The sequence below is a fragment of the Oculina patagonica genome, chromosome 12, assembly GCF_052425735.1.
Source record: "Oculina patagonica isolate OP01 chromosome 12, crgOcupat, whole genome shotgun sequence".
NCBI lineage: Eukaryota > Metazoa > Cnidaria > Anthozoa > Scleractinia > Oculinidae > Oculina > Oculina patagonica.
The window spans coordinates 14,986,201-14,999,602 of record NC_135769.1 but is presented as its reverse complement, the minus strand read 5'-3'; the positions used below and the strand labels follow the sequence as shown (position 1 = coordinate 14,999,602).

At 38.4% G+C, this 13,402-nt stretch overlaps 1 protein-coding gene across 1 annotated transcript in view; it reads left to right on the top strand.

Moving 5' to 3' along the window:
* The window catches only part of LOC144633069 (N-acetylglucosamine-1-phosphotransferase subunit gamma-like), a 29,568-nt gene that overhangs the window by 994 nt on the left and 15,172 nt on the right, over positions 1–13,402 (top strand). Inside the window, exons 2-3 of the mRNA XM_078491841.1 lie at positions 465–522; positions 2,609–2,654. Of these exons, the coding sequence (XP_078347967.1) occupies positions 465–522; positions 2,609–2,654 (104 nt within the window). The remainder of the gene's footprint in view (positions 1–464; positions 523–2,608; positions 2,655–13,402) is intronic.

Genomic DNA, 13,402 nt, shown 5'->3' with positions numbered 1-13,402 from the left:
TTAATTCGCGCTCTACCTGTTTCGGTAGTAAGGCCTATTTCTATCAATCAATCAATAATAATTTACAATAGGTTTATTGATTGTAATCAATTTATCAAATGTTTTTTTTTTTTTAATTCCCAGCTCGGTTTAAAATTTTTTTAAAACAAATGAAAACTGCCTCATGTGATCAAATATTTAGGATTAATTTCATGAAGAATGTCAAAAATCAGCTATAAAATACTCCACTAAAGAAGCTTTACAAAACAAACAAAAAAAACATGGAAATATGTTTAGTTACTTACAGCATTTATCTTGTGAAGGGAGGGGTGTGTGTCTGTGTTCTGTTGGCAGTACTTGTTAACTCTCTGTTAAAAAAGTTTTTGTGCCTACTGACACCCTTTGGCCTCTAGTATAATAATACATTGTAATAATTTGGATATAATTCATTATTATTTTACTTTTACAATCCACTTATTTCATAGTGACCAGAAATGAAAAAGTGAAAATTGTTGAAGAACCAGCAGTATACAGGTCAGGAATGTAAGTATAAAGACCAATTATAACCAATTGTAGCCAGGCATGATAAGATTAAAATTATTTGATAAAACTTGACACTGGCTTAAAATATGTGCAGGACGTTTCGGCTACTGCTGTAGCCTTCTTCATCAATATGTAAATTTAACGGCGTCCCTGGTGTTAAGGAAAAACAAAAAATGCAGGAAAAGGTGATAAGGAAATATGTACTGAATAAAAAGGGGGTGGAATTCTAAAAACGCGACTAAAAAGGATAGAATAGGGGGTACGTGGTATGCAATTAAAAATTGTTAAGTTTCTTATAAATGTTTGGGAATGATACGTGTTCATTAATAGCGTTTCCATCTCGGACTGAGTGCCACGCTTCGAGGAAAAGTCTTTGTCTCCAAACTGAAGACCGGTCGATAATGTGAACATTTTCCAGATCAATTTCATGATCGTTGAGCAAATTGCGAGGCTTGGTTGTTCTACCGTACGCCAAGGGTTTTTCTGAATTGAAAGAATCTCAAAAGTTCTCAAAGGTTTTAACGTCAAAGTGGCTCACAAGCCCATCCGTTTCATCGCCAATATTTTGAAATAACCCAAAGATAAAATCATCGAAGAGTCATGGAAAGGTGTTGTATATAAAATCAAATGCAAAGACTGTGTGTGTGACTGTGTTTACATTGGCCAGACCTCGCGCGCACTCAAAACACGCATCAAAGAACATGCTAAAGCGATAACAACAATGGACAGAAATTCCCTATAATTTGGCCGAACACCATTTGCTCAACGATCATGAAATTGATCTGGAAAATGTTCACATTATCAACCGGTCTTCAGTTTGGAGACAAAAACTTTTTCTCGAAGCGTGGCACTCAGTCCGAGATGGAAACGCTATTAATGAACACGTAGCATTCCCGAACATTTATAAGAAACTTAACAATTTTTAATTGCATACCACCCCTTATTCTATCCTTTTTAGTCGCGTTTTTAGAATTCCACCCCCCTTTTTATTTAGTACATTCCTTATCTGTATCACCTTTTTCTGCATTTTTTAGTTTTTTTTTATTCCTATAACACCAGGGATGCCGTTTTAAATTTACATATTGCTGAAGATGGCTACAGCAGTAGCCGAAACGTCCTGCACATATTTTAAGCCAGTGTCAACTTTTATCAAATAATTTCAATAAGATGGAGATGTTTGCTTGTTTACTTAATGTACAACATGCTTAATATGTTAAATGACCTACATGTACTGGTACGATATCTGGTACGATATCTTTAACTTACACATAGATATGCTGACTTTTTAGTCTTAAGAACTGTAATCCAGCTTAGGGTTATAAGGATTAGGGTTTAGCATTGAGTGTGTGACTACCATTAGCACAAGACTGGACAACTAACATTGATCAGAATTCTAACATAAGGCACTCAGATGTTTTTTCTTTTCTTTCACAAAGTATAGAGAATCTGTAAAGAAAGTGACCTAGGTATCAAAAGAAAACTAAGGGTCACAGTGCAACCAAGATTGTTAAAATTATGCATAATGCATTATTTTAACAATCTTGGTTGCACTGTGACCCTTAGTTTTCTTTTGATAGGTCACTTTCTTTACAGATTCTCTATACTTTGTGAAAGAAAAGAAAAAACATCTGAGTGCCTTATGCTAGAATTCTGATCTTTTTCCATTTGTAATTATCGTGGTTTGCAAAGGTCCTTCTTATTATTATTAAACATACTAAGATTGTGGGACTAGTGAGAGGGACAACTTCAGTTGGTAACTATTTAAAACCATAAGTATGAAATAGGTAACTGTATTTCCAGAAGTGACCAGTGACCAGCAAAGGTGATTAAATAATACTTTTTGTTAGTCTATGCAAGATGACTTTTAATGATCATTATAATTCTGGTTTTAGGTATAATTCCCATTATACCAAATTTACCATCTTTACTGTTTACTAATTCCCATTATTATTACATTCCTGTAAAGCCTTATTTGACTTTTAAGTGGAAAAGGTACAAATATGTATGATAGTGTAGCTTGTCCAATGTAAGATGGTAAGAAATGGAATGTTTTGCATCAGCTGTTGTTTTATTTCTTTTATTATAGGAATAATTATTATCAGCCTTCTGGTTCTTTACAAAATGTAAACAAGGTATGAAAATTCCACTTCAGGTCACACAGGAGAGGGTCCTGAAGGGGGGTACCAAATCCCATTTCCCAGCCCAAATTTTGCCCAAATCCCATTTCCCAGCCTATTTTTTGTCTAAATCCCAGTCCCAGCAGTGAAATTCCCAGTGCGTGGAAAATCTGGTCTCAAGTGCATTATATCTGTGTTGTTTTGATTGTCCTAAACGTAGCCTACTCCCTGAACTTTCCCTTCGGTGCCCAATATAGGGATTGAACCCAGGCGCAGGAAGAGCGAGTCCAGAATAACTTGTATGCGCATGCTTAGAAATCCGTCGCCCCCCACCCCCCACCTTACAAAAAAGGGGGGTGACCACCCTGGGGTGACCAAACCATATTCCACAGCACCTTTGGACACGCACGCGCGCAGACGATAAATTAAAAAAGTTGTAATTGTGGATTTAGTACCTATTTTGCATAGTTCAGTTTTTCATTTAAGCGAGCTATTTTTACCTTAGCGCACACACGTTACATGTAAGAAATGCCACACCTCTCTGTCGTTTTTCATTGGTTTGTTTTTAAAAGCGTGCACATGCAAGTTATCCTGGACTTTCTTTTCGCACCTGGGTCGCAGAAGGGATAGTTCAACGACTGGACTAATACGACTATCCAAAATCATGCTCTGCTAGTTATCATCACTAATATTGTTGAGAATATCACTTTTCATTTGTTCGTTTGTCTTGTAGAGAATAATAGAATTTTTTTGAAGCTTTAACTAAAGCTATCAAGTTTTTATCCCGTACCTACCACTACCCTGACTGACAACAACTTGCTGTCACTTCTTTTAAATATTCCATTTGTGCTGATCCTCAGTCATAGCTGTTCCGTTGAGTAACTTAATCACTTACACGAAAATTGTTGCCGAGGTGAGAATCACATATTGCCGAGTCTAACAACAGAACTTCAAATGGTCCAAATGTCACTACAAATTATCTAAAGTATCACACGAAAAATGTCCACACTCGTTCGTAAACCACGTTTTCTAAAAAGTCACAAGTTGAGCAGGTAACCAGGCCTTTCTTTCCGTAACCTGGCCTTTACTCTGCCCCAGTTCATCGCGGTAAGTCCGCGACACTCCCCCAGGAGAAAGTTCCGATTTCCGAGGAAAGGAGATTCTGCATCAGTTGCCTTGCTTGGGTAGCTGCTGCTCGGGTGGGATGCATAGTGGTGGAGGAAATTTCTGACGTTTTAGTTTCTTCAGTTGGCAGTCGACCAGAGAGAATCCAACCAAGATGAGATCCAAGCAAGTACAGTCCAGGTCTCACTTTCTTCCTTTCTGGCAAAACCAAATCACTGTAGTAGTCATTTCCAATCAGCAATTCCACACTTGATACCTCTAGTTCATTTGGGAGAGTGTTAGCAAGTTCATGTCCCCTTACAAGGGGGTCAAACTGCTCAGAATTGACAGGTGACCTCTGAATCATTCCAGTAATCTTTGGAACTACATTTGCTTGAATGTTCATTGTCTCTCCATTCTTTAATTTCAAACCAAGTTCAACCAGTGTAGTTTTAAGTTCCTTGGGCTTCGTGGAGCCAAACGTGAAGACAGTTAGGATTTCAGAATTGCTGGGCTTCAGTTGAAGTTTATTTACTAAATCCTCACTTATGTAGGTTCTCTGGCTTCCACAATCTAGCAAAAGTCGGGTAGGCAGCTTCTTTGAAGTCTCGAGGTTCACAGTATCTGTCAGTGCAGTCTGCATAAGTACTTGTTCGCCAGAAACCAATAACGAACTTTCAGTTTTATTTTCCTCAGTAGAAGAAAACCTTCTTGGGCAAAGACTTCTGTGGTGATTTTTAACTCTTTTGCAGTGGAAACATGGTTTGCTAACCTTGCATTCTTTCAGTAAATGATTTGGCTTTAAACAGATGAAACAGTTTCCTTTGATTTTTGCCTTTCTTGACTCAACAGTTAGATACGTTTTACACTGGTCACTCCAGTGATCCTTTCTTTGGCAGTAAAAACAGCCTAATGTTTGACCTTTAGTGGAAGATACTGCATTTCCAGAAAGTAAGGCCCCAGTAGTTGTAACTCCAGGCCATTTCGCAAACAGTGATTTCTGGTTCTGAGACTTCACTTTAGTATCTTGGTCTTCAGGACTATAAATCAATGGAGTTTGACGCTCACCAACCTCTTGAGCACAAACATAACGTTTGAAAGCTTTTCGGATGCTTTCCACCGTCCATTTCTCCTCCATATCTTTGTACTCTTCCATACGGGACACAACTTCCTTTGGCAGCTTTGATTTAATCAGAAAAACAAAATGTGGCTGTTCCACATTCTCACCAAGGGCTTTAAGAGAACGAAGATGCTTCTCAATCGTGTCATAGGTTTCACGGAGTTTAGCAGTGAAAGGTGAAGAGATAGGAAGATCCATCAACGCTGAGTAGTGAGCATCCATCCTGATATCTTGTCTCCCAAATCTCTCTTGAAGTAAATTTATTGCCACTTCATAGTTGGAGTTAGTTAGCTCCAGCCCAGAGATAACTGCACTTGCAGCTCCTTCCAATTCAATTTTCAAATAGTTGAATTTGTCCACAGGTTGAAGATTTGGATTTCTGTGAATGGAGGCGTCAAATGAATCCCAAAATTCCTGCCATTTCAGGACATCTCCATTGAATTTTTGAAGTTCCAGTTTGGGAAGCTTGATAGTGGGAGTGTGACGAGTAATTGGAGTGCCAAATTCTTTTTCCAATTCAAGACGTTTTTGTTCCATTTCTGCTTTCATCTTAAGTTCTGTATCTGTAGTCGCTCTTTTGAGTTCCATTTCCTGCTCAGTTTGAACCAATTTTCTCTTAGCCTCCAATTCCACTTCCAATTTCTTTAGTTCATGTTCACGCTGTTTGTCTATTTCATTCTGCTTCAACATTTCCAATTCCAGTTTTATCTTTTCCATTTGAATCTCTTTCTCTTGGTTTAGTTTTGCCAGTTGAAGATCCTTCTCTTGTTGAAGTTTTTCCATTTGAAGTTCTCTTTGATGAGCTCTTTCCTTTTCTCTTCCCTCATTTTCAGTTGTCTGCTGTTTTCGTTTGGCAATATTAATCAGAAGTGTTTTAAGATCGCAAATAGCTTCGTCTCCATCAAGCGCGAGAACACTGAAGTCTTCCATTTCATTTTCCAGTCGCTGGCTTTTAGCTTCGTCCTCTTTGGATGCCTCTTGTAGCTGTTCCAGTAAATCTTTATATGTTTCGAGATTTCTCTCTAACTTGAGGAGTAATTGGTTGGCTTTGTCCTCGGTATCATCCAGAGAAACATCTTGTTGAAGGAAGGTTTCAGCCTGTTCGATTCGATCCTTCAGTCGCTTCTTCGTCGGGCCCAAACGCTGACGAATACATCCACTCATTTTCCACGTTTGAAAGCTTTGTTAACCTCGCTCTGCTACCACATGTTGCCGAGGTGAGAATCACATATTGCCGAGTCTAACAACAGAACTTCAAATGGTCCAAATGTCACTACAAATTATCTAAAGTATCACACGAAAAATGTCCACACTCGTTCGTAAACCACGTTTTCTAAAAAGTCACAAGTTGAGCAGGTAACCAGGCCTTTCTTTCCGTAACCTGGCCTTTACTCTGCCCCAGTTCATCGCGGTAAGTCCGCGACAAAAATTGATCAAGACTTCATGGACACTCGTGCAGTGCGGTTGTTTCGTTTCAGAATTTTCAGCGTCAGTTTGAACTATTTTTTGCCGGACTTTAAGAACATAACATTATATAAGGTAGCGCAAAATATGCAGGTTTAGTCATGTACTGATGCGCTTCCCATTCCCATTTTTTGTTTCCGAATCCCAGTCCCAGTGACCTAAATCCCATTTTCCCAGTGAAAAAATAGGCAAATCCCAGTCAAAATAGGCAAATCCCAGTTCCCATTTTACCCCTTCAGGACCCTCACAGGACCCTTGCTCGTTAAAAAATTCATTAGCCAGATTTCTTGAGGGGTTATATGCTATCTTCTTTTTCAAAGGAAGTTTTTAAATTTGCTTCTGTTATGGTATAAAAGAGTACACCAAGTTCAATATCCTCCTTATGAATCACCTCCTAAAGTTCTATATTGGCAGAGAAAACTTGGACACAAGGTTTTGCCACTGTCAAAGACCATCGTAGTCAATGTTTTTTATATTATACTAATCATGACATGATAGGTCCGTTTTTTCATCTATGCAACTCTGAAAATGTTCGAACTTTTCAATTTTGAATTTCTGACAAAAAAAATCGGACATTTTTTTTGTAATTATAACAGCATGCACTATCCAAAGCTTTAAATCTAATAATTATTAGTCCAGGAGCATATGTTCAAAAATCAGGTTTCGTGAAGAAAGCAAGTCACTAGCCTGGTTGTGTTCAGGGGACCAAAAGTAACAAGAAAATTGATGTTGCCAACTTTGCAACCTGCACGGAGGCATTTTAAGGGGTGTTTTAAAAACTATTTATCCCATACCAGAGAGCATTTTAATTTCAACAAGATCTGCAGATGGTTAAGCAAATCGAAGAACGCGCAAGGCAGCTGGGAAGTGCTTGTGACAAGAGCCCCAAGAAAGAAGTCAAAATAGCTAGTTCAAGAATGGAAGAGGTCATAAACTCCTTAACTGTGATTGGGAAAATGAAGACCTTTGAGGAAGAAAACAGCCAGATTTCAGAACTTCAAGTGTTTCGACATTACATGCAAATGGTAATGGAGATGACGCAGTTCATTAGAGCAGTCCGAACAGGGGACTGGCAGTTGCATCTTACATGGTTGCAGGTTACATGGTTGTACTTTTTTTTCGCTCATGACCGTAAAAATTACGCAAGAATGATTCCCCTCTGCTTGGCCGAAACGAGTATGCTACCAGAATCAGACCCAGAAATTTACGAAGAGTTCTGCAAAGGCAACTGGGCCGTCAACAAGAACCCGGATGTGCCATTCTGTGCTTTGGGTGCGGACCATGCCCTAGAGCAAATAAATCGCTCAATGAAAGTCTCAGGAGGACTAGTTGGGATTACTCTGAATCCAAACGCCCGCACCAAATTTTTCCTCATAGCTCCTGAGCTTGCCCATCTAGCTGAAGACGCCAAAGAAATGGCTGGGACCACTCCGGCAAAGGAAGGAACCCGTCATCATACATTGTCAGCCTCTGTGATTTCTCGTGAAGAGAAAAACGTAGAACAGTTAATAACAACAATGGAGGATTTCGCGAAATCCCTTTATCGAGCAGAGCAAAGATCTCTTCAACCTTGTGATAAAGGTTGTAATGCTTAGCAAAGTAAAGGAAGATCTTTTGAAACAAAGTTTTTTTTTTTTTTTTTTTTTTTTTTTTTTTTTTTTTAATATTTTTAATTTCTTGCCATACAAACATACAGTACAAAATTTACAAAGAAAAAAGAAACACTACTTACAATTTAAACATTACTTACAGTCCTAACGCTACTTACTTACACTAATACAATACTTACTTACACTACAACAATAAATTATTACAAGCTTAACATTACTTACTACAAACAAAGCACGTTAAAAAATAAACAAGGTATATTATGCTATGGAGAGCAGAAGAAAAAAGAGACATGCAAAGCAAACACCAGCTTTCTAAACAAAAGGTCAAAAAGCAGGTTTCGAAAAAATAGAGTGACCTAAAATATTTTCGGTGGAGTTTTTTTAAAAGGTAGAGTGGAAAAAGGAAATAGTCTAACTTAATACAGGAATAAAGATATTCCATTTTCTGTAATGTTGAGCAAGTGTACCTTTTTTCCTGGCAATGTAAAATTCTAATTTAAGAGTAGCTCTTAATTTAGCCTTAAAAACTGGTAAAGAGGGTTTAATCTTATCAAGCTTACACCTATAAATAAAATATTTTCCAAGAAGAAGAATATGGTTAACTACCATAGAGTCTGTATCGATATCAAACTTACCAAACAAAACATCGGTGAGAGAAAAATTTAAAACTTCATTCTTATGGATGGCCAACCACGACAATACCTCTTTCCAGAATACCTCGCTTGCTTTACAAAGAAACAATAAATGCTCGAGGGATTCATCTTCAGAGTAACAGAAAGCACATAATGGCGAGTCTACAATCTTAAATTTATAAAGTCTGTCATTTGTATACACAATATGGTTTAGTAATTTGTACTGAAAAGCTCTTAACTTTGTATCCAAAGTAACACTAAACGCTAGAGAATAGATTTTCTTCCAATCGACGGAGAGATTTGGATAGTTATTTTTAAATTTCTTTTGGGCAGTAGGAGGAATTACTTTACGAGAAAGAAACTCTTCATAAACTATTTTGGAGGGAATGTTAGAAATATCCAACATTTCCCCCTTTATTGGCACTTCAAAAGAATTTGCAGGGCAGGAGTATGGTTCACGGTATATACTCTCACCCTTGATAATGGAGCGCCATTCCTTTGGAATGGCACTGACTACTCCCATTAAAAGGAAAAATTGACTAGGTGATAGTTTTGACCTGAGAACTTTATCACTTTCCAGAAACGTATTGTCTTTAGAGACTAAATCTCCGATTTTGCTTATCCCACAGTTTATGCGGAAAAAGGCATGATATAAAGATTTACCTTCACATAGAATGTTTTTATTATTCCACAAGTATTGGTTCATAACATCCCCGTACGAAACCACTTCTTTACTTGAAAGAGTTGACCACGCAGCAAGACAATCTTTGTAAAACTCGGGTAAAAATATGGGCAATTTTGGGCAATCAAAATGACACTGCAAAATGAACTTTCCGCCTAGTTTTTTCAAATAGTGGTTTAAGAAGATCTTCCAGGGACTAACATAGTCCTCAATATACTTCTTCACGCACATTATTCTTTGCGCTAGAACCATAGATTCTATATCCAGCATCTTAAGCCCTCCATTTTCAATGCAATTAATCAAAGCTAACCGTTTAACCTTATCCTTTCCTTTCCAAATAAAGCTGTAAAGTTCTTTATTGACTGCCTGTATGAGATCTTTAGACACATGAATAAGCGACGCTTTCGACATAAATTTCGGAATAGCAAAAGATTTAACGATTTGTATCTTTCCTATAAGTGTGAGTCCCCTCCATTTCCACATGCCTAATGTTTTTTTAATAGACTTTATAATTGCCTCGAAATTATCCTTTTTCCTAGAAAGTTGATCATAATCAAAGTGTACGCCTAAAATCTTAATTGAGCGTTTAAATTCATAGGAAGGTGATTTAGACAAATTTTGGACCCCTAAGCAAAAAAATTCTGTTTTTTCCTCATTTAATTTTAAACCTGAGAATCTCGAAAACAGATCTAAATTAACAATCAGGTTCTCATACGAAGACTTATTCCTCAAAAAACATGTCATGTCATCCGCGAAAAGAGAGATTTTCACAACTTCATCCTCAATTTTGATCCCTTGAATCTTGTCATTTTGTCGAATACTGCAAGCTAGAACTTCTAAACTAAGAATGAACAAGAGAGGGGATAACGGATCCCCTTGTCTCACACCACGGTCAACATTAAAGTAACTTGTCGCAAATCCATTATTTATTACGCAACTAGACACGTTTGAGTAAAAGGTGCGAATCCACTGAATAAAAGATGGTCCGAAATTGAATGTGCGAAGGACCTTCAATAAGAATCTATGGTCCAAAGAATCGAACGCTTTCTCAAAATCAATTGTTACAAGGATACCCGACTGATCACTACATTTTGTATATTCTAATACATCATCAATGGTCCTGACGGCGTCAAATATTGATCTTCCTTTCACATAAGCGTTTTGGTTGTAATGAATCAAGTCAGGAAGTATATTCTCTAATCGTTTAGCTAGCGCTTTGGAGGCTATTTTGGTGTCCACATTAATTAAGGAAATCGGTCTCCAATTTTTGATCAGCCTTTTATCTTTTCCTTTCTTTTCTAATAAAGTGATCACCGCTTGTTTCTGAGAGTTAGATAACTCTCCGTGATTATGTGCATAATTGAGACAAGCTACCAAATGTTTTCCAAGAATAGGCCAAAAGGCTAAGTAAAATTCCGTTGTAAGGCCGTCGTTACCAGGTGTTTTGTTCTTTTGAAAACCATTCAAGATGTTGAAACATTCACCGATAGTCAATTCTACCTCACACTTCTCTTTCTGTATTTCAGACAGTGTGGGTAAGGATACGCTGTTAAGAAATGCGTCTAATGAGGCTTCACTTTCTCCAGTAGAGTTCACTTGGTAAAGATTTGAGTAGAAACTTCTAAGTTCGGCCATTATTTCTTTGGGATTCGTTGTCAGAGATTGATCCTCCTTAAGAATCTTTCGGATTGTGCTCTTTTTACCCCTAGAGCTCTCCAAGTTCAAAAAATACTTGTTGCTTTTCTCTCCTTGCTCGTACCATCTTGCCCTTGAACGGATTATAGCGCCTTGTGCAATGTATTCATATTGAAGGTCATACTCGGTTTTCAAAATCTCTAGCCTATTCAGATTATCCGTAGATGGATCCTGGTCACAAAGCTCTTGAAGGATTGTCAATTTTTCCTCTAGAGATGTCAATTTCGCCTTCCTTTCCCTCGCTTTGCGTTTACTGTATGAAATTGTCTCCTGTCTAATTTTGAATTTAATGAGATCCCAAAGCAATCTGGGATCTTGTATATCCCTAAATTCGTCAACCCAAACCTGGTATCTATCGTTTATTAGAGCTACATAGTCATTCTCATCTAATAAACTTGCATTGAACTTCCAGAAGGAAGGACCGTGTGATTTTTCTTCTATTCCATTAACTGACAACAGAATGGCTGAGTGATCAGACTTTATGGAAGGAATAATGCTCACCTGATCGATCTCCTCCTGCAAGGCATTATCGGTTAACCAAAAATCAAGCCTCCTTTGGATCACAGGAGTTTTCTGTGTCCAAGTAAAACGTCTTATTCCTGGGTTCCTAAGTCGCCAAATGTCTACTAGATCGTACAGTAAGCAAATATTCTCAATCTGCTTAGCTGATTCCTTTAATTTTGGTTTGCCCCCACAACCATCAAGGTTGGGGTCTAAAATAACATTAAAATCTCCCCCAATGATTATTCTACAGTCGTCATCTATATCAATGTTATCCAATTCCTCCTTGATTTTGTCGAAAAAGTGAGTTTGCTCACTCGTTTTGTTTGGAGCATAGATGTTTACTAATAAAAACTTTTGATCTTGCACCAGCGCCTCGAGAAAAATAAAACGACCCTCTTTGTCCTGCCGCATGGACTTGATTTGGAATTCCAAATTATTTTTAATTAAAACAAGCACGCCTCTGCTATGTACAGAACCATGCGAGAAATACATCTCACCCTTCCACTGCTTTTTCCAAACATTTTCAACTTCCTTAGTACTATAGGTTTCCTGAATAAAGCAAATGTCGACTTGTTGTCTCATTACCCATCCAAATACTGCTTTCCGTTTTTCAAAAGAACGAATCCCACGAGCATTTAAGGATAATAGTTTAAATGCAAAGTTGCTTGCTGTCATGATTTTACCACAACTTTTAGAATTTGTAAAAGGCCACCAATGCAGCTGTCAATGGAATAACAAAAAGCGTTACCTGAATTCATTTCCATACAAAAGTTGTGAAGAAAAATATTGCGTAAAGCAGGCGTTTGTTTGCGGAAAAAAAAAAAACAAAGTGAGATTGGCCAGAAACTGTTCGAGACATTTGTCAAAGATCGAATCCAGACTGGAAAAATCAATCTTTGGTTGCCGATGAAGAAAAGAAAGCTCCAGACATGGAAGACCATGGGGAAGAAATTAAGGTTTCAAGTGCCAGCCAAATAGTAGAGTTACAAGAAGACAGAAACCTGTTTGCACGAATGATGGTGATATGCAAAAGCTGACCTGAGATTGACATCCAAGAAGCTGTTGGAACATACGAATTTACAGTGGTTCAAAGATCTATGTTTGCTACAGATGGAGAAATGCTGCACTGCCCAACCAAGAGTTCATTGATGCCTTTTCTAGAATAGACACCAGCCACAGCCAATACAGATGAGAGCGGAACAGCACGTGAAGAGACTGTAAGTCAAAGGATGAGAGTCTCCATCATCGATGCGATGGCTGAAGTGCAATCCCTGGACGAGCCGGATTGGATCAAAAGCTGCTTCAACCTCGCAGATCACTTCAGTTGTCGCATCTTTGAGAAGTATGGAGACAGTGATGAGATCCGCCTCATATTTGATCGATACGATCTCCCATCATCCCCGAAGGAAGCTACACGCAGGAAGATACAGGGGAACCAGCATCCAGTATATTACCGCATGACGCCTTCCAGGCACATCGCCAAGTTCACAATGAAGAAGCTGCTTTCCCATGCTTACACAAAGAACGAGCTGGCAGAGTATTTCGCCCAAAAGACCGTTGAGCATGCAGAACAAAATGGAACCTGGATTGTGGTAGCCTACGGTTGCGAATGCAAGAGAAGCAAGAAAGATATGTCATGTCTGAAGAGTGACCAGGAAGAGGCGGACACGAAGAACGTCTTGCACGCCATTGATGCCACAGCAAGTGGAGCGACGGAAATCAGGATACATTCCTCGGACACAGATGTTTTTTATTCTTTCTCTGAGGCGATATCCCGAACTCTGTTAGAACACATTGTTTGTGACTGGAGAAGGTCAGAACCACCGCGAGATCAAGTTGCAGCCTATAGTTCGTGCCCTTGGCCCTACAAAGACAGCAGCACTACCAGCTTCCCATGCCCTAACAGGAGCGGATAATACAGGCTCATTCTCAAACAAGGGGAAACTTACGTG